At 38.1% G+C, this 20,786-nt stretch overlaps 1 protein-coding gene across 6 annotated transcripts in view; it reads right to left on the bottom strand.

The window, feature by feature from the left end:
* The window catches only part of SMAD2 (SMAD family member 2), an 84,812-nt gene that overhangs the window by 13,016 nt on the left and 51,010 nt on the right, over window positions 1-20,786 (bottom strand). For 5 of the 6 annotated variants that reach the window (XM_058692182.1, XM_058692179.1, XM_058692181.1 and 2 more), the window contains 7 exons: window positions 19,923-20,012; window positions 18,670-18,863; window positions 17,433-17,567; window positions 14,552-14,626; window positions 4,832-4,885; window positions 3,420-3,632; window positions 98-235 (listed from right to left, as the gene is read on the bottom strand). In XM_058692182.1, coding sequence (XP_058548165.1) covers window positions 98-235; window positions 3,420-3,632; window positions 4,832-4,885; window positions 14,552-14,626; window positions 17,433-17,567; window positions 18,670-18,863; window positions 19,923-20,012 — 899 coding nt within the window. The remainder of the gene's footprint in view (window positions 1-97; window positions 236-3,419; window positions 3,633-4,831; window positions 4,886-14,551; window positions 14,627-17,432; window positions 17,568-18,669; window positions 18,864-19,922; window positions 20,013-20,786) is intronic. The other variant, XM_058692184.1, reaches the window with a different exon arrangement.

Here is a 20,786-nt window from a genome sequence, read left to right as displayed (position 1 = left end):
AAGGACGCCAATCATCTCCTGATTCCTAAAATTACTAGCAACTAGAGAAGCTCAGCGAGCTGACACAACAGGTCTGCTGACACAGACGCATCCATACCTGGTGGGATTTTACACACTGTTGCCGGGTGCCAGCCGTATCTCTGATTACAGTTGGGGCTCTGCACAAAGATTGCACTATCGCTTAGGCACTCTGCAAAAACTTCTCCACCTATGTAATATAAGCGTACTCCTCTTCCTAAAACAAAATACATATGGGATTAGTTTCATAACATCTCCTGTTTCAGTATGACTTTGGGAGAGTCTTCTTGGAGGAGCATTAAAATGATAGAAGGTATTTTGATAACCTTTTCCATAGCAATGCTTTTCTGAGGTCTAACATTGAAACATACCACTCTGTATTTTTCCAAGTATTTTTTAACAATGATTTTATTGATTTGAAAAAATACACGCTTGTCAAAAGTACGTAAACGATGTAAAAAAGTACATGTAAAGAATTCCATACAAATTATATATTATTTTAAAACACGTAAAATAAATGGAGTTAAGTCTAAAGGAATTAACTGTTTGGATAAATACGCCTTCGTCATAATAGACGGTATTTCCTTAAAGATGCCACTAAGGTTAAGAAAAAAGTGAATAAAATCATCAAGAAGTTAGTGTCATTTGCCATTTTTACAATTATATTAAGGTGACCACCAAATCCCTAGGTAGATAAGCAGAACTAGGGGAGAAAAAATTATGCTGAAAGATTTTAATATACTTTTTTCAGAATCGGACAAATACACACAAAATATTAGAGACAGAAGGATTTAAAAAACCAACTGTGAAAGGTAGAGATCTCAGACAGCACCTAAGATTCTCACTCCTGGTGTGCAGACACCTTTTCTATTATTCAGTCAAACACGAATCTAGGTGCTGCCGTTAAGGAATTTCTCGGATGTAATTAAGGTCTCAAATCTGCTGACCTCAAGAAAGGGAGGTCCTCTTTTGGCAGGCCTGACTTAATCAGGTGCTAGCCCTTAAAAAGGACGGGGCTGTCCCTGGTGAAAGTGATTCAAAGTGTGAGCGAGAGGGTTCAACACCAGAGATTCTCGGCTGCTGACCGTGAAGACAGAGGGCCCGCGAGGCAAGGAATGGAGGGGACACCCACTTGCTGAGAACAGCTTCTAGCTGTCAGTCTGCAGGAAATGAAGACCTCGCTGCTGTAACTTGAAGGAAGTGAACCCTGTGACAATCATGTGAGCTTGGAAGAGGCCCTCCAAGCTCCAGAGGAGGACACGACAAAGTCAATGCCATGATTTCCCCTCGTAAGATCCTGAGGAGACTCCTAACCCATGCCTGGACTCCTGACCTGCAGACACTGTGAGATCATAAATCCATGTTGTTTCAGGCTGGCAAGCGTGTGGTAACATGTTACACAGCAAATGAAAACTAAGAAAACATTTAATACATAAACACAGAACCTGATGCCCTGCTCTTGTGACCACAGAATATTTGTAAAACAACCAAACATACACTTGACCATCAGGAAAAGATTAAATCCAAAAAGCAGAGATTTTCCAAGCTATAGCCTCTCATCAAAACCACCCAATAAGTTAGAAATTGAAAGTAAAAAGATCCAATAATTGCGGCAACCTAAAATTATGTAGAGAAGGAAATACGGTAGAGGAAACCTGTTGAATTTTTATGCAGAACCCCAACTAAAACACAGGATAAACCAGAATTATTTTAGTTAACGTAGGGTGGGTAGTCAGAAGCCTTCCTTACCCACAAGACACCTAAGATTACACAAAATTTATACATCAAGCAAGATTTGAGAAATTCCACACAAAGCAACATTAACAGACCTCTTTAAGTTACAGCACGTTTGCAGAATGATACTCGCTCTTTAGCGACCAGCATTATTTCTCACAAGAGGTCAGAGTTAATTCATTAGAAACTGAAGCACACTATTGTTAAAAGAGGTTACTTTAAGGAAATGAGAACTATGTTCAGTTATATTAGTCAAACTTTTTCTACCTCATTGCCAAAAAAAATACTGGAGACTCAAAGAGTTGCTGTTTATGTGGATTGCATCTATGGAAACTTAGCACATTAGATATTAAAACTGAGATTCAAAAAAAATTTATAATTCATTTAAAGTTCTAAATAATACATCTATTAAATACTAATATAAATAACATGTTTATGAAAAATAACTATTTCCCGGGGCGCCTGGGTGGCGCAGTCGGTTAAGCGTCCGACTTCAGCCAGGTCACGATCTCGCGGTCCGTGAGTTCGAGCCCCGCGTCAGGCTCTGGGCTGATGGCTCGGAGCCTGGAGCCGGTTTCCGATTCTGTGTCTCCCTCTCTCTGCCCCTCCCCCGTTCATGCTCTGTCTCTCTCTGTCCCAAAAATAAATAAAAAACGTTGAAAAAAAAAAAAAAAAAAAGAAAAAGAAAAAAGAAAAATAACTATTTCCCCTCCCGCCCCCCCCCCCCCCAATTAGTGAGAACAGCAATGTTTTACATTTTTGCAAATCTCTCTAATGTCTGGCTTAAGAGAAGAAAGTTGGATTCTTATCAGATTCTACATGTAATCTCTTGCAAAATCACATGCCTTGTAGCTTCTGGAATATTTCACTGTACATTCATGAGTGAATGAGAGTGAAAAAAAGGCAAATAGCATTAGTACCATTATGAAAGAAGTTTTGACCTCACGAACTTGCTGAAAGGGTGTCTGGGACTACCACATTTTGAGAGCCTCTGAACTATTTTTTGACCTACGTACTAAACAGTAGTTCTTATTTATAATATCCTGCTTCGGGGGCACCTGGGTGGCTCAGTCGGATGAGTGTCCAACTTCAGCTCAGGTCATGATTTCAAGGTTCATGGGTTCGAGCCCCGCATCGGGCTCTGTGCTGACAGCTCAGAGCCTGGAACCTGCTTTGGTTTCTGTGTCTCCCTCTCTCTCTTCCCTCCCCCACCCCCACTGGCACTCTGTCTCTCTTTCAAAAATAAACACTAAAAAAAATTTTTAATAATAAAATAAAGTATCTTGTTTTAGATTAAGGGTGAGCAGATTTAATTATTTAGTATATTAATTCCCTGAAGGGGGAAATACTAGGGGACTGGAAAAAAGTCATGGTTTGTTAAAATTGTAATTCGAAAATCTGAACAGGACACTTTTATGGCTGGTGGAGGTGCAGCAAAGTAATTTTAACATGCATTTATTGAAGGACTTCCCGGAACCAAGGGTGCCAAATAAAGAGAAGCCGAAGGTCAGAGTCTGCGGATCTATTAAAGCAGCGAAGCTGTGCACTCACACTGACAAGAGACAAGGCAGGCGTTTCTGCACACAATCTTCTGCTGTGGCAAACTGCACGATGCTCACATTATGAGTATACGGCACTGGTTCTTGACAGAAGGTAAAAACACATACCTATATGTCTTCTTGTCATTTCTACGGTGGCATTTCGGTTGACGTTGGAGAGCAACCCTAGGCAGAACCTCTCTGAATTGGATGGATCTGTGAAACCGTCTACAGTGAGTGAGGGCTGTGATGCGTGGAAGGTCTCTCCAACCCTCTGGTTTAATTCATAATATGCTATTGAACACCAAAACGCAGGTTCTGAGTAAGTAACTGGCTGCAAATCTGGGGAAAAAAACCAAACCCATAAAAGCAAGAAATGTTGTGTGAACAGTTCAAGCCAAGAAAAGATTGAATATCATCAGATATCTGTACGTGCTCTATGCCAGCCTAAACTGGCTGCAGCTCAGGAAGCAGACTTAACATCTACACCACAGACTCCAGTCTCCATTAGATCATACCAGATTTTCAATGTTTCAAATTTCCCCCATCTCATTCGGTCATCTAATCTTCAAACATCTTTTTTAGACTTTCTGGGGGGTCATGTTCTACTAGTAGTTTTATCCTAGTTCCTGTTCAAATATAAAACCATCGCGGGTAAAGTAAACCAACTTACATAATAAAACTAATTTTTCGTAGGATAAAGTGGAATAAAGCTGGAGCAAGGACTGAGTCAAACGCCACAAGAAGAAAAATTCTATCATAATCATGGAACACAAAATACGACGTATTTGTGACATTGTCTATTTTAACATGAGATTCTCGGTGAGTTACCCTAGTTACACAAATAGAAAACCCATGCGTATACAAGAAACAGAAAGTAATAAAACACAAAAGGCATGTAAGTAGAAACAGAATATAGAATCAAAAGAATCTACATATTTCATGGACCACATGAATTTAACTTCTGTAACTTTGATTAAAAGACCCAAGGAGTATCATGAACATTTTGTAGAATAAACTCCTAATGTGTAGAAACTGCAGAGAAACTGGGAAATACTGAGGTAAAACGAAGGCCAAGGATAAACTACACAATGTACACACACACACAATCTTCCATACCCCATGCATATTTGTGACTGTGTGTCTGTGTATATATACAGACACACACCTTTTTATATTAGTAATTGCTATTACAAAATATCATAAAATAAACATACCCATATAAATCTAGCCATAATATATCATAAAACTTTCCATAAAGAATATGATTTCCATGGATAGATTTATTCGGTTTGAGACTGTTTTAATAGTATTAAAAGTTTTAATAGTATTGAGGTTTTAATAGTACTGAGTTTTAATAGTATTAAGGCAAATTATCATCTTTAAAAAGCACTAATTTGAACAATCATTTGATTATCCATTGAGATCTGTTTCTCATGTAGATGAAAAATAATTTTCAGAGAAGACATTTGATTAACGGATATATTATAAAAGGTGGGGGGCGGGGGGAGTGTGGGGGAGAGGAAGTATTTGCCACTTACCCAAACTATGATTAACAGGGGAAAGAGTAGTAGGAGACAGTTCTGCTGGAGATCCTGAAACAAAAGGAGTCAATTTTGTAACAGATCTGCAAGTACTTCCAGAACTTCTGACCAAATAATTGTTAAAACTGGTTGCATCTGGTTGTAACTATCACAAATAATACAGAAAGTTTACATCCTAACAATTCAAAATAGGCAACTGCAATATGTGAATTTAATTTTGGAGGCTTCAATATATAAAAGGTACAAGCGTATGAACAGCCCTAGCTTCTAGCCACCCAGTTCTCCTTCCCAAAGGCATCCAGTGTTGCCAGTTCCTTGTGTACCTTTCCAGAAACAGTCTATGAGCCACACAAGCAAATATATACTGTTTTGTGCCCTTCCACCCAGATTTTTGTTCACAAATGGTAACCATTCTGAACTTTGCTTTCTCACTACCAAACTTTATCAAGGATGTTGATGTTTCCTTATTTATTGCTCTCCCTTCCTCCTTCTCTCTCTCTCAACATAAGCTGCATAATCTTACATTATTGGTGTATTATGATCCCATATTGACGGATACTCAGACTATTTTCGATCTTCTGATTCATGAGCCAAGATTGCAATGACTAATCTTGTACATCTTGCATACTTCCAATCATATCATTCTCTTAAGAGAAACTGCCAGGTCAAAGGGTTATACATCCGTAATTTTGATAGATTTTGCCAAAACTGTCATCTATAGAGGTGGTACCAGTTTACATTCCGGTGGCAACATAAATGGTGAGAGGATGCTGATGTGTTATCACTGACAGGTGAAAACATGGTTTTAACAAGTAGAGTTCTAATGTGTATTTCTCTCATAAGTGACATGGAACAGCTTTATTAAACTTTTTTATATTGCATTTCCTTTCTGTGAACAGTCTCTTCTTTTGCTCATGTTTCTACAGTGGTGTTGATCACCCTCACTGATTTATAAAAGGGTCTTTATGTACTAGGGATATCAGTCCTTTTATGATATGGCTTGTAAATATTTGGTCATCTGTCTTAAGACTGACTCTTCCTAATTTTGATTAAGCAGAATTTTTAAAAACGATCATGTGTTTTAATTCGTGAATCATTTTGGGATATGTCACACTTCGATAAAACAGTCAGTTGGATATTCCTGACTTACTCTTAACCTTCAGGGGATACTTCTAATATTTTCCCATTAAGTAGGACGCTGATTTGGGGATGAGAGATAAAATTCCTTATTTAGCATTTTTGCATCAATAATCTCAAACAATACTGGTCTGCGGATTTACATTCTAACTGCAATGTTATACTGCCTCATGGAGACAATCTAGAAGCTTTATGTCTTTTTTAAGCTCCGTAACAGTTTACATAGCATTGCAATAAAGCATTTTTAATAGTTTGACAGAATGCCTGTGTAAAATTGTCTGTAGTTAACAATTTTCTAGGGTTTACCCTAAGACATTTCTCTTTTCCTTCCATGAAAGTTCACTGTTAAGATAGCTCTATTTTCTTGAGTCAGTTTTGGTAAATTACATTTTCTTAGAAAATTATCCATTTCTTCCTGTTTTAGGCAAACAGGTTAAACCTAATCAAGGCAATAAGGAGAGGGGGCACAGATACATAAAATACACAAACACAAAAGAAAAAAACCAGAATCTTTCAGAGACTACTTGACCCAATTCCATGCAATTACATTTTAAAGCGCATTTGTCGTAAACGCTGTTAAGCAATCTTACAATTACAGAATATGTTGTGTTTTCTGGTCATCTTCTCTTCACGTTTGGGGAAAGTTATGCTAAAAAGCACGACCCACAGCCCGCACACTTCAAGCAACACAGCAACAGTGCAGATGCAGAATAAGACAGGTGAGACCCCAGCCTCGCGCAGGTCTCCCCTCCCCCACGCCATTATAACCAGGACAAAATACCACGCGGCAACAGGTGAGATGGCAACCCCCGAAGAAACCGATGAACCAAAAGTAGAGAACAGGTGACAATTATTTTTCTGAAGACAGAACCATCTTCCCAAACAAAAAATTAAGTTCCTGAGTTCTTTTTTTGTTCTTCAGTTTGAAAAATCTGCTGGCAAGTCACAACAGGTCCAACTAAGAAAGGTCAAAATATATTTAGAACAATGAACTAAAACTCACCGTTTCCTGAAGCTGGTATAAAATAAACAAAGCTACCATGAGAAATGGAAGAAACTGCCCAAGTATTCTTATCTTTCAGCTATTGATTCCTCTATTAACTACGTGTCACTTATCAAAAGCGACCAGATCTAGAAAGAATGGCTCACTGTAATCACTCGTAAAATGTGTAAATGTTAACATAAGCTAACGATTTATTAGAAACTTTTTTTTAAAGATGCAGATTAACGGATAATTAGCCGATTAGCTACTCATATATTCACACTGCTACTGAAGTCTGCGACTTCCAGTAACGAGAGTAAGAATCTTCAGTATTCAGGCAGTGGTTTCTAGCAGTACTGGAAGCCGAAGCATCTAGAGGAATACTTGTGTATCTCTGCATACAAGTTTGCCTGTAGTTGTAGGATACATTTTTCAATGAGGAAATTTTAGATCAAAGAGAACGCGGATTACATTTTTACAAGTGCCAAAGTACCTCCCCAAACGATTGGCCCCACAAGTTACGAGCCAGAGTATCTTCATTCTGTGCCTCTACCTTCTGACACCTGCCTACTTGATAGGGTTAAAGAGGCTACTCTATTTTCTTGTTTCATTTTTGTTACAAATAGCACGTTCGTGTACTTTTGTCCATTTTCCTATTACCTACCATCTGTTTCTTCTTGATTTGTAAGTGGTTTTAAATTTCAAAATCAGGGGCACCCGGGTGGCTCAGTCGGCTTAAGCATCCGACTCTTGATTTGGGTTCAGATCATAATTTCCCAATCTGTGCGATCAAGCCCTGCGTCGGGCTCTGCACAGAGAGGAGCCTGCTTGGGATTCTCTCTCTCCCTCTCTCTCTGTACTCCCCCAGCCCCCACGTGCGTGCGCTCTAAGTAAATAAACTTTAGAAAAAATAAATGAACTTTGAAATCAGTTATTAAGACTGGTCATTCATTTGCAACGGTTTCCCCACATTTCTGGTTTCTTTTGACATAGCTTGCAAGGTAACATTAATTTTTTAAATCAGACATTACTTTTTTAGAGCAGTAGGCTCACAGCAAAAGTGAGTACAATGAAAGTACAAAGAACTCCCACATACCCATGTACACACACACGGACAAACTCCTCTGCAACGAGCACCTCGCACAATGGCTCACTCGTGGCCATCAAGGAAATGATGCCGACACACCGTTATCACCCAAAGCCCACAGTTTACACTAGGGCTTCACTGTTGGAGTTGTACATTCTATGGGTTTTAACAAGAATATAACATATAGTCACCATGTAATATCCTAAAAAATAAAAATCCCCTGGGCTCTGTCTATTCATCTCTTCTTCCCCACGAGCCCCTTAGATATCACCTATCTTTTTCTTGTCTCTACAGTTCTCCCTTTTCCAGAACGTCATGGAGTTGCAATCATAAAGTATGTAGCCTTTACACTTTGGGTTCTTTCACTTGCATTGCGAATTTAAGGTTCCTCTATGTCTTTTCATGACTTGGTAGCCCATTACTTTTTAGCGCTGTGTAATACTCCTTTCTCTGGATGTACCAGTCTGTTTATCCATTCCCCTACTGACGAACCTCGTAGTTGTTTCCAAGTTCTGGCAATTATGAATAAAAACTGCTATACACATCCATATGCATGTTTCTGTGTGTCCATACATTTTGAACTCTTTTGGGAAACACCATGGAGCGGGACTGCTGGATCATAAGGTAAGAGTATGTTTAGCTTTGTAAGAGGCTGCCACAATGTGTCTTCCAAAGGGGTTGTCCCATTTTGCATTCCCACCAGCCATGAATGAGAGTTCCTGGTGCTCCACGCTGTCACCAGCGTTTGGCGTCACCAGTGTCTGGATTCTGGCCATTCTCATAGGTGTGTGGTAGTAACATTTTAAATTTTATTTATTTATTTATTTAAACTTGTCGATATTGTCTCTGATGTTTTAAACCTTGTGTATTTCTCGTTCAGATTATTTAGGAAATTCCTCAGTGTCACGTACTAAAACTTAGAGGGTTTCATCTTTAACATTTAAGTGTTTGCTCCAAATGGAATTCATTTGGTATGAGATGAATTACATGTTCAGGGTTATCGTGCAATTTCTTTTGAGGAGTATTAGTTTGGATTTCTTGAGCAAAATTAACGGCTGAAGATACATTAGTAAGTTCAAGTGTATTAGTCAACCATAAATGAACAGATCTCAAATGAAACAACAAAAATAGAATTATTCTTTCAAACGACATATACAAAAGGACAGTTAAAGGTCTTAAGGCCATTTCACCTGAACGTCTTTGCTTGTATATTACAGTGAAAACCCTGAAGAACTAAAATTATCTACTCTTTTGTTTTTACACCACACCTGCTGAAAAGCAAGCTTTAAAAGGACCTAATTTACTGAATACAGACCAATCACTTTCACAAACCTTTCAGGAAACTGGGAATCATGTTGGGGTAACTCCTTCAACCTTAGCTCTACACTTCATTACCAAGCAAGTCGTAGCTCAGCCATTAATCTCATTTCTCCCTATGTCATGAAACCAGCCCAGAGAAGTCTAGTGCAGCAGTCAAGAATCAGGTGTCTAGAATCTGACATCCTAGGTGCATATTTCTCTCACTTTTCAGCTCTTTTTCTATGACGTTCACTGCAATGTTGTTTTATTTTTATTCTTTGTAAACACTGAACCTTTTAAAATTAAGAGACTAATTATTGCTGGATGATGTAAATTACATGGAATGTCTGTATTTTCTTTTTTTAACCTATCTTTAATTTTTTATAATGAACACCCACTTGCAGAATTCCAAATGTTGCAGCATAAGTTCATCTGTAAAATATTCTCCTGTATTTGACACGAAATGGTAGAGACATTAGATAAGGCAAAAAAAGAAAAAAGACACTTGTAATATGTCAATTCCAGCTCAAAAATGTGCTTCTTTATTATGTTATATGCATTTTCAAATTTTCAATGAGAATGAATTCTGTTTATGATGAGAATAAAGGTGCTTTTCTTTTGTTTTATTAATAACTTCTACAGGGTTTCCCTTATAATTAGAATGTAGAAGATGGAGAAAAACCCTGGATCCTAAATTAACCAGAAGAAAATACTGAAAACACACAAAAAATTATATTTTTCTTTAGAGCTACCAAAAAGCTGGAGATCTATTTATGAAGCCTAAGTGAACTAGTTTACAGAGGCGGATGAAGTCTTCCTATGTAAGCAGAGAGTAGGAACCATTTTCATCACTGAGAGCACCCGCCAAGTCGGGACACAGACACACACAGGACTGGGCTTGCCAAAGGAAAAACCAAGTAACATTTTAATGGCCACGCACAGGCAAATGGAATCTGAAAGCCCAAGCACGGACGTAGTCCTCTTCGCCAGTCAGTGTTAACCCACAGGTCTTTGGCTGAGGACAGGGTAGCAGGGGGAGTCGTGGGCAGGGCTGGAAAGTAGCGAGAGGTCCTGCAGTCTTGCCACACTCCTAACTGAAAACCTGCCGAGGGAGGAGGCTGCGCCTACTTTCAAGCCTGTGGTGATCTGATTTGATTAAAACATTAAATCATCATGCATCCAACTCAACTCCTAATCGTGTGGAAGAGATCAGCTCCTCAACTTAGCAACCAGAGAGAGAAAAGGGGAATGCTTTCCAAGGGAGAATGTGATCTACGGGACTCTCTCGTATTATTTCAGCATCCAATTAAAAGAACACATGAGACATACAAGGTAGCAGGAAAGACTGACCCTTAATGAAAAGATAAAAGACAACAGAAGCAGACCTACATGTGAAGCAGATACTGGAATTACCAGATGAAGACTTTCAACTGGAAACTGTAAAACTGAAAAATAGATGACCTGAAATGAATTCACTGAATTGGCTTAACGGCAGACCAAAAGTTAGACCCTCTTATACACCACTTGACTCCCAACAAAGGTGCCAAGGTGAATCAACAGGAGAAAGAAATGTCTCTTCAACAAATGGCACCAAAACGACTGGACAAGTGTCCGGGGAAATGGAAGGGCGGGCAGAGATGGCAAATATGTAGGTAAACACAAAAAGTTACTTTTTAACCCTTTAAAGAAACCACCACCTCAAAGTCTAAAGCAAAAATAACACCCTTCGGGGATTATACACACGTGTAAGTAAAATAAAGGACGACAGAAGCACAAATAACAGAGGTAGGTGAATGGAATTAGTGTTGTAAAATGCTTACACTGCACAGGAAGCTGTGAAGTATTACAACTTAACAATCTAAGGAGAAGGTGACCCAACTGGCACTGTAATCGCTAGAACACTGAGCGAATACTACTAAGTGCTACTGTTAACGAGTCAAGAGAGTGAATAGGATGGATTCAAACATAAATATGTTTGATGAATTTGAAAGAAGGCAGGCAAATTATAAACAGAGGAACAAAAAACAGATGGGACAAATAGAAAAGAAACAGCAAACTGGTAACCCAAACCCAATGACAGCAATAATTACATGAAATAAAAAGAGACTAAATATTCCAATTAAAAGACGAAGACGGACAGAGTAGGGCATACAATGCTGTCCACAAGGGACACATTTTAAACACAACGATACAAACAAACTCAAAGGATGAAAAATCTACCATACAACCAAGGAAATAAATAAGAAATGGTGATGTTAACAGGAGACACGTTTTATAATGAGGGCCAAATTCATCAGAAGGACATAATAATTTTAAATGTGCACCTGTCAATGACTGAGATTCAAAATACATGAAGCAAAAACTGACAGGCCTACAGGCAGAGAAGGGCAAGTCCAACATCTGAGTTGGAGACATTAATGCTCCTCTCCATTACTGACAGTACAAGTAGAGAAAAATGAGAGGGGATTAGGAAGATCTAAACACCACCACTGAGCATGCCCTAAGTGACGTAGAGAACATCACATGTGCAGAACAGACCTTCTTTTCAATTATACATGAAACTCTTATCTCTACAAATAAGCCACGCTGTGGCATAAAACAATTTTAGTAAATTTCCAAAGACTGAAATCGTGCATGTTCTTTTGGGCCGTAACAGAATTAAGTTAGAAATCTAGGAAGTATCTAGAAAACTCCCACAATTCTGAAAAACCAGAGTTTAAAGAGAGTTCAATTTTGCTCTAAATTGGGGTCCTGCGTCAGTCAGAACTCACTACAGTGCTGAGAGAGGAGTAGATAGCGGGTAGAAGCCTGGTGGTTGAACCAACTTTTAACACCTCATGAATCAAGTATGCACACTGTCACTACGAGAAATAACTTACATGTATCATTTGGAAAAAGTACCATCTCCCCACTGTAACGGAATTAGAAATATTAGCCTCGGTTCAAAGCAAGACCCCGAAACAGAATCCGTTGTAGTTGATTTCACTTCTTCTCTCCTTCTCAAACTGGACCTTTATCATAACCAATGATTATCTGCACCTCATCGCTCCTCCCCTGTGTCAGCCCTATGATCAAATAGGGATTCATGCACTCACTGGAATCCTTGTGACCTTCCATGTCTGGCTTCTTTCACTTAATATAATGCTTCCAAGGTTCATCTTCGTTCTACCATGGATCAGTACATCATTCTTTTATACGGTTGAATAATATTTCACCATACAGACACACCTCATTTAATTTATCCATTCATCATTTGATGGACAATTGGGTGGCCTCCACTTTTGCACTACTATGGGTAATACCTAAGTGAACATTTGTGCACAAGTTTAGTGTGGACGTGTTTTCAATTTTCTTGGGTATATACCTAGGAGTGAAATTGCTGGGTCATATTGTTATTCTATATTTAACTTTTTAAAGAACAACAAACTTTTCCCAAGCAACCGAACCACTTTACATTCTCACCAGCAACAAATGAAGACTCCCGACTTGTCCGAATCCCCACCAACACTTGTTATCGTCTCTTTCTGATTTAGCCAATGCAATGGTGTGAAGTGGTATGGCACCGTGCTGTTGATTTGCATGTCCCTGATGACTAATGATGTTGAGCACCTTTTCCTGGCATTCACTTTTAAATGTCACAGTGGCAGTTGTCCATCATGGGGCAAAAAGGAACACGACCGGTTCAAGAATACAGATCTTTGGCATACAGGCGTGACAGGAAGATGTATTTGGAAAGCCAAATAACGTGTGCAGTAAGACAGTGTGCATTAAGATGCACTGTTCTTTCCAGTGGTCATTAGATTATCTACATTTCTTGGTTATCTACTACTCTGAACAGTTACAAGTATGATCTGCTACAGGAGAAGCTTCTTCATCTGGGAGTCTAAATAATGGAAAGATGTGAACAACAGAATCATTGTGAAAGCCAGTCCCCAGCCCCCCACTCCCGTCAATGCTAATTCATGTAAAAATAACTTAGATTATCATAACTACAGAATGCTTTAGTATAAACTGTGTAGAAAAACTGATGGTGTAATTTGACAGGCTGTGATACTAAAGTATCCAATCCTTAAGACTGCAGACAGGGAGAAACAGAGGAAATCAGACAATTCCCATGTCACCACAACTACCTCACTGGCAACCTAATTAGTTCTGATGGATTATACATTTTATTGCAGAAGAACTGTTTTAAGGCTTTGACATGTAATATTTATTACATGCTGAAACTTTTTCTCCACTGCATCTGGGGCGGAGAGCTAAAAATTAAGAATTAACTTAATCTGGTCAGGTACAAGGTGTTTTGTGTAAACAACCTACTATCATTCAGAACTCACTATTAAGTTAAAGGAGCACAATGGGGCACCTGGGTGGCTCAGTCGGGTAAGTGTCCAACTTCGGCTCAGGTCACAGTCTCATAGTTCATGAGTTTGTGCCCCACTTCGGGCTCTGTGCTGACAGCTCAGACCTTGGAGCCTGCTTCGGATTCTGTCTCCCTCGCTCTGCCCCTCCCCCACTCATGCTCACTCACTCTCAAAAATAAACATTTCAAAAACTTTAGAAAAAAAAATGGAGTACTGAAAAGCTGATCCTCATCCCCCATCTGCAAATTCCTCAGAAAATCTGTTACTGGGTTCATTATGGTTTTTCATCACAAACACGTTTTTTCATCGGGTAACTAAAACTTTAAACAGAAGTACAGAATACTTAAAAAGAAAAGTATTTGAGGGTTTCTAAATTTTCATTTAATCTAGGAGAGAAACCGGTAACAATTATTCTGCACAGCAGCATGTGTTAATTTTTCATTGACAAGAGGGCCCTCCCTTCAATGGTTCAAATATGATTATATCAATATAGAAGGTTCTTTTTTTGATGCATATCCCAACTTCTCTAAATTTAAGAGTTATAAATAAGGGGCACCTGGGTGGCTCAGTTGGTTAAGCATCCAACTTCGGCTCAGGTTGGGATCTCACTAGTCATGAGTTCAAGCCCCTCATCGGGCTCTGTCCTGATGGCTCAGAGCCTGAAGCCTGCTTCAAATTCTGTGTCTCCCTTTTTCTCTGCCCCTCCCCCACCTGTGCTCTGTTTCTCTCTCAAAAGTAAACATTAAAAAAAAAAAAAAAAAAAAAAAGAGCTGTAAATATTTCTTGTGGATTCCAAACAGGACAAAAACATATTATCTCATTGTTGAGGAATTTAGAAAGGTGAGTTTTACCTGTATCCATACTTTGGTTCAACTGTTGATCACTCGTTTCTCCATCCTCACTGATATATCCAGGAGGTGGCGTTTCTACAAAAGTTCAGAACAAATCAAGCACAGTTGCAATTTCATCTCACCACCTTTGTCCTACTACCAAAGATAACTAAAGAATCACTCTGAATATTATATAACATTATTATAAAAAGCAATATTTGGTACCAAGGGCTTAAAATTCAGGTTTTGATCCAAATCTTATAGGTGAATCCTTAAAGCCTACTTGTAATATGATCAAGCTCTCTAGGCATATTTTCTTAGCTATTATTTACATATCTGGCTCATTCCCATATGTATATTTTCTGGGGCAAGAGCCAAAAATAGAACTTCAAAGATGCCTCAGTACTGAATCAGTATGCTTCAAAGACATTAGTACCTACAATTTTTTTTTTTTTTTTTAAACTAATGGCCATCATCGATGGGTGACACCTAAGAGGTGATTAAAGGACCCACCACACGTATGAAATTTCAGATTACAAAGTACTACGGGCTCACATTAGGTTCTATGGGTAAAATAGGGTAATATGGTTCAGGCCTGGTCTCACTTGAGTTTCACCTACAAAGTATACTTCTCCAGGGATTTCTAACCAGTAAATCCTGAGTGTTTGAAGCAGAAATTTAAATCCAAACAGACTACTGCACAAACCTGAGGTAAAATACTCGCTGAAGGTAAGAAAAGTAAGCTTCTAATGTGCCATTTCCAAGATGCTTTATGAACAAGATGTTTACATTCAGGAGGCATCTGAAGAGCTGAATAGGCTTCGTGTAAGATAAATACATTTCTATAATTTTACCAATTATAATTTCAAGGAGGAAAACTAAGTTTAAGGGATTATCAACAGTTTAACATTTAGATGCCTGGATAGTTTTAAGCAATTCAAGATAATGTAATTATCAAAAGGGAGAGGGAGAAAATGGGGGTTAAAGGGCTTCTTTGTTTAACCCTTTACGCTCTCCCTTCAACACACTAACTGCAAATCTGAAGTTTCAAACTCTTCATTAAGTGTCAATACCCTAAAAGTGTTACTGATGAAATTCTCAGAATAAAATAAAATACCTTCAAATGCTCAAGCAATAAAGAACACAAAAATAAGACTAATGCACATCAATATGCACTACCTTCAAGGTTAAAGCTAATAAAATTACACAGAGCTACGCTTTGCCAGTTTAACCATCCATGTCTCAAAGGTCTAAACAGGAAGAAATACAGAACTTTTAAATACTTTATCCTGTTTTGCTTTTCTCCATTATTATGTATAAAATAATAAATAATAAAGCTATTACCATTTTGGAGAAAATACTAAAATTTCTTTTGAAGTGGAACAAAAAGTGAACCCTTAACTTTCACTGTCAGCTGGAGCTGGGTAAAGCCCCATTGTTCAGAAAGGCAAATAGGTGTGATCCACTTTTGATTTGCTACTTTGTAAAATAAACCAAATCTAAACAAAGAAAGAAAGGAAAATAAACCCAAGCATCTCCACAAGGAAAAACCACTAACCGTTTTGATTAACAGCCTTCCAAATAATTACCGGGTAGGTGTCTTACAAGACTGTATGCTTACGTCTCGGTTTCCTAGTATTGTTGAATAATACAAATTCCCACATCAAAGACTTAAAATGTGCCCCCCACACCACACACAACCATGTCCGGCCAAGTCTTCCCTGGCGAGTGACCTGTTTCAGTCCTGCCCTCCCCTGCTGGTCCTCGCATTCCACCCGGCTCTAGGCCCTGCCCTCCTAACTTCTCAAAAAGCGTGTTTCCTAGCAACCTAAAAAGCAGTCTTAAGCCCTCTTTTGGAACAAAATAATTGTAAAAAAAAAAAAAAAATTATGCACATTAAAACAATCAGGAAACACTTTCTACCTTAAATTTAGCTATTTTTAAAAATCCTTTTTATGTCTTTAAATTGTCAACGAACAAGCATTTCTTCCATGAGACATATTAAAGAGATCTTTTTTTAAATGTACTGGAAACTAACTTCCTTATGTATTTTCTGTTGTATACTGAAAATAAGAGTGGAATGGAGACGCTGTTACAAAAGGAGAAAAAAAATGAGACATTAAAATATCCAATGGATAGCTTCATCCCCATTTGAATATGGTACCTTTAATTTCTGCTGGGGGGGGGGAACCCCAAAAAACAAAAAAGGGAAACACAAAGTAAGAAAGTAAGAAAATATTAGTTGTTCTCCTAAAAGAACAGTGAAAACTAAAAGTGCGTTGTGGCATATTATTAGATCACGTACTACAATAATCTGAGCAGGATTTGAGAACCATGTAGTTAAATTCATTCACTTCCCAGCAGAGGTGACTGGGGCCCAGATGAAAAAGAACCGAATTGGAGGATTTATGATTTTCAGTACAGCAGTGTTGCTACATCTGTAGGAACTCAAATATTTTATCGTCTATAGGCATAGTACATTTCTCTTTAACATTATCAAGCTATCTATGAAAATGCTTATTTGGGTGGTTTTTAGTTACACTTGCTTCAGGAATACCTTTTTCCTGAACAAGTTATTTTGCTTACATTCTGCATCTCTCTTAGCTTCAACAACTAAGACAAACTTACTAAGATCTTTTCTTTTCTGCTTCTCACAGTACTTTGATTAAAGCCACTGCAAAAGAAAATGAAATATAAAGTAAAACTTTTCTCCAGACAAAAGTGTTTAAAGTACGAGGCTTATACATTTCACAAAATAATCAACCAACAAAGCAGATTTTTCTATTCAAAATCCAGAAGCATTTTTTTTTAAGTCAAATCACAATTTACTAGTATGTGAATGTTTATGAACAAAATCTGTTTATCTATCCCAATTTTCAGGAGATTCAGAAGGTGAAAATACCTGGGATGTAATTACTCTGTGGCTCAATTCCCGCTGGGAAATTAGTGTTTTCTGGAATGGAGTGGGTATAATCATCCAGGGGAGGCAGTTCGGTCAGGATCTCGGTGTGCCGTGGCACCAATACCGGAGGCAAAACTGAAAGAGTAAAAGGAACCCAGGTTAATGGCAAAGAGCACAGGATGGGCACCAGGGAAGGGGGACAGACCAGACCTTTATTAAAAAAATTCACACACACACAAAAGGAAGTAGCCTGCTTAGTTTTTAAAAATTTAGGGTCCATCAATTTAGCCTTATATTAATTAGTTCCTAAGAAATTGACAAATCTGACTGGTTTTAATTTGCCATGGAGTCCAGAATCTAAATTTCCAAGTTTCAATTTATCCTGTACTTTGAGGAACAAGGACATTCTGATAATGCTATAACATTACCGTAAGAGTTCATATATCCCCATTGGAAAAGTTGCAGGAAGATCTGTGAAGTCAGATTTAGGCCATTTCTAGAAACATAGCTGTACTGAAATTGAAAATTTCAGAATTTTCAAGTATGCAGCTAACTAAAAGTAAACTAAAAGTCTTGCTGTGGATTTCACAATCTGCTTAGATACAGATGATACCATTAAAGTACTTCAAAGAAAATACTAAAGAATACAATGACTGAAAACAGCTCAGGCAGCAGACAGAGAGGTGTATCAGTTTAGTTCCAACCAGACTGTGAATCCGGAGATTAGAACTTCCTGAATAGGGGGCTCCTGGGTGGCTCAGTCAGTTAAGCATCAGACTTCAGCTCAGGTCATGATCTCACAGTTCATGCATGGGTTCGAGCCCTGCGTCAGGCTCTGTGCTGACAGCTCAGAGCCTGGAGCCTGCTTCAGATTCTGTGTCTCCCTCTCTCTCTCTCTGCCCCTCCCTCCCTCATAATCCCATGCACGCACACTCTCTCTCTCTCTCAAAAAAAATAAACATTACAAAAAAAAAAAAGAATTTTCTGGATATGTAATTTTGAGGTCAAAGAGTATGCTATCCCAAGAAACTGACATCTCTTATCCTCTCAAGTTTATTTTCCCACATTTAAAACGTTTTAAAAGTAGTTTTAATTATTACCAAATAATACACTAAATTTCAGGTGATTTATTGCAATTTTACACCAAAACTTACCAGGGGCAATTACATAGCAGTGCCTCATTTACTTAAGTTCAAGCATTTAATTTAAAACAAGGAAACAAATCTAATTTTTCTACCTGGTGTTTCAACTCTCTGGTAGTGGTAAGGGTTTACACATACTTCATCCTTTTTAAGATTGAAAGCATATTCGCAGTTTTCAATGGCTTTGAGTTCATGGTGACTGTGAAGGTCAGGCCAACGCCACAATCGGCAATATATCACATGTGGCAGTCCTTTTCGATGAGACACTTGCAGACGGCCATCCAGAGACCTGTCGAGAAGCAAGGGGAAAGAAACGTGGGAACTTTAAAAAAAAAAAAAACAGGCGCAGCTGACTGGGCTAAATTAATACAGTAAGAGCATAAAGAAAGGAATGACAGACATTTAGTTAGTTTTAGTGAGTACAAGGAAGAAAAATGTACTATTTAATGGGTCGGATATAAAAGCAAGCAGCACCACACTACAGATGTTTCTCATAAATAGGCTACATAAATGACTCAGATGTCAATGAATGGCTAACCACTTGGGAAGAAATTGAGTTTTTTAAAAAAAGGATCATAGAGTCTGCTCGAAAAACTTTTTGTCAACTTCTATCTTGAGTAAATCAAACTCTTATTTAGGGATGCTTTGAAGGGCATTGATACTGTAGGTGACTGAGTTATCAAAAAAAAGGAACTAGTGTGAAGAATGGGAAGTACCAACGATGATGTAAAGTAACTTACTCAATCTAATGTAACTCATTACCCAGTTGTGACTGTTTTGAGGACCGAGGTATATTCCTACAGCTCACACATAAATGCAGATGGTGATGAGTATGATGAGATGAAATGGACATATACCAAAATGCTCAAAAAGAGAATAAGGTGACTTTAAAAAAAAAGAGAACATAAAAATGAGTTAGCCTAGCGTGAATTGTGATAGGAGGGGCTTGGTAAATAACTACGTACTTATTAGTATAAAAAAGATGAGTTTAGATGATAGCAAGAAATTTAGCAAAAACTGGTTAGGTATCTACTTGAAAATTAGGCCAACAACAGATTATAATCTAGTCTCAAAATCAAATGAGAATATAGTTATTATCGAAGTTCCTATTCTTTAGGGGATGCAGTAATTTAAAGAAGATTCAAAAGTAGAATTTCATTGATCAAAACAGCAGCTGACACATTTAATATATCATTAATACTGGCAAGCAGGTATTTTAAATGCCATGCCTTATTTACATTAAGGAAACATCCTAGGCAAAATGATACTGAGCAACCCCTTACAGGTCTTCCAAAACAGCCCCCCCGCCCCAAGATTGCTAGGATTCCACAGAGGGCAGAATATTCACCTGGTTTGTTCAGAGAAGCTGTAAAGGCCTGCTGTATCCCACTGATCTATCGTATTTGGTGTACTCAGTCCCCAAATTTCAGAGCAAGTGCTGTGCATAAATTGAAAAACAAAAAATTGATGTGAACATGGAAGCATGGTTATTCAAAATACCATGATGTAAAACATGGAAAATGTACAGAATACTTCCTTCACCCAGAAAATATATATACATTGCTTCACTTTTTCACGGGCTTTTAGTGCTGGTTTCTATATTTTCTATATGAAGGAAGCCAATAAAATGGAACATGTGACTCCAGATAAGTTATGATTATGTTTTAAAAATGTGAACACCAATGCTCTCTAGCTTAATGAAATCATACCTATAATGCCCCTTCCAATTTCCACTACTCACAGCAAAAGATCTAATACCTATGCCATCAGCCTTACTAACAGTGCGTCGTTTTATAATCTAGTTTAAAAACTTAGCTAAAAATGGATGTCGACTGGTCTTTTTATTTAATACAGGAAAAATTTCACTTAAATTAGATACATACCCAAAGTTAATATTTTCACATTTGTTTGAGAAACTCACACGTTCAGTTCTACTGGAAGTTATTACTGCTCTCTTATTGCTACGATGGAGAAGGAAGTGCATTTTGAAGTCATTCTAACAGAGCATAACCACCTTAAAAGTTCTGAGAAACTGCTGTGAGGATATGTCAAAGTACCAAATTCTAAAATGGCAGGACGGATATAAAAGATGTGCTGTGTCTCGTTTTCAAAAGTCAATGCACCTGAAAGACAGACCAGAAAGGTCTCAAACTTTTTCTTCCACATCTCCTTCCAGAACATCGGCACGCCCAGAGATAATTCTCCCTATTTT

The sequence above is a fragment of the Neofelis nebulosa genome, chromosome 11, assembly GCF_028018385.1.
Source record: "Neofelis nebulosa isolate mNeoNeb1 chromosome 11, mNeoNeb1.pri, whole genome shotgun sequence".
NCBI classification, from domain to species: domain Eukaryota; kingdom Metazoa; phylum Chordata; class Mammalia; order Carnivora; family Felidae; genus Neofelis; species Neofelis nebulosa.
This window is presented reverse-complemented; position numbering and strand designations above follow the sequence as displayed.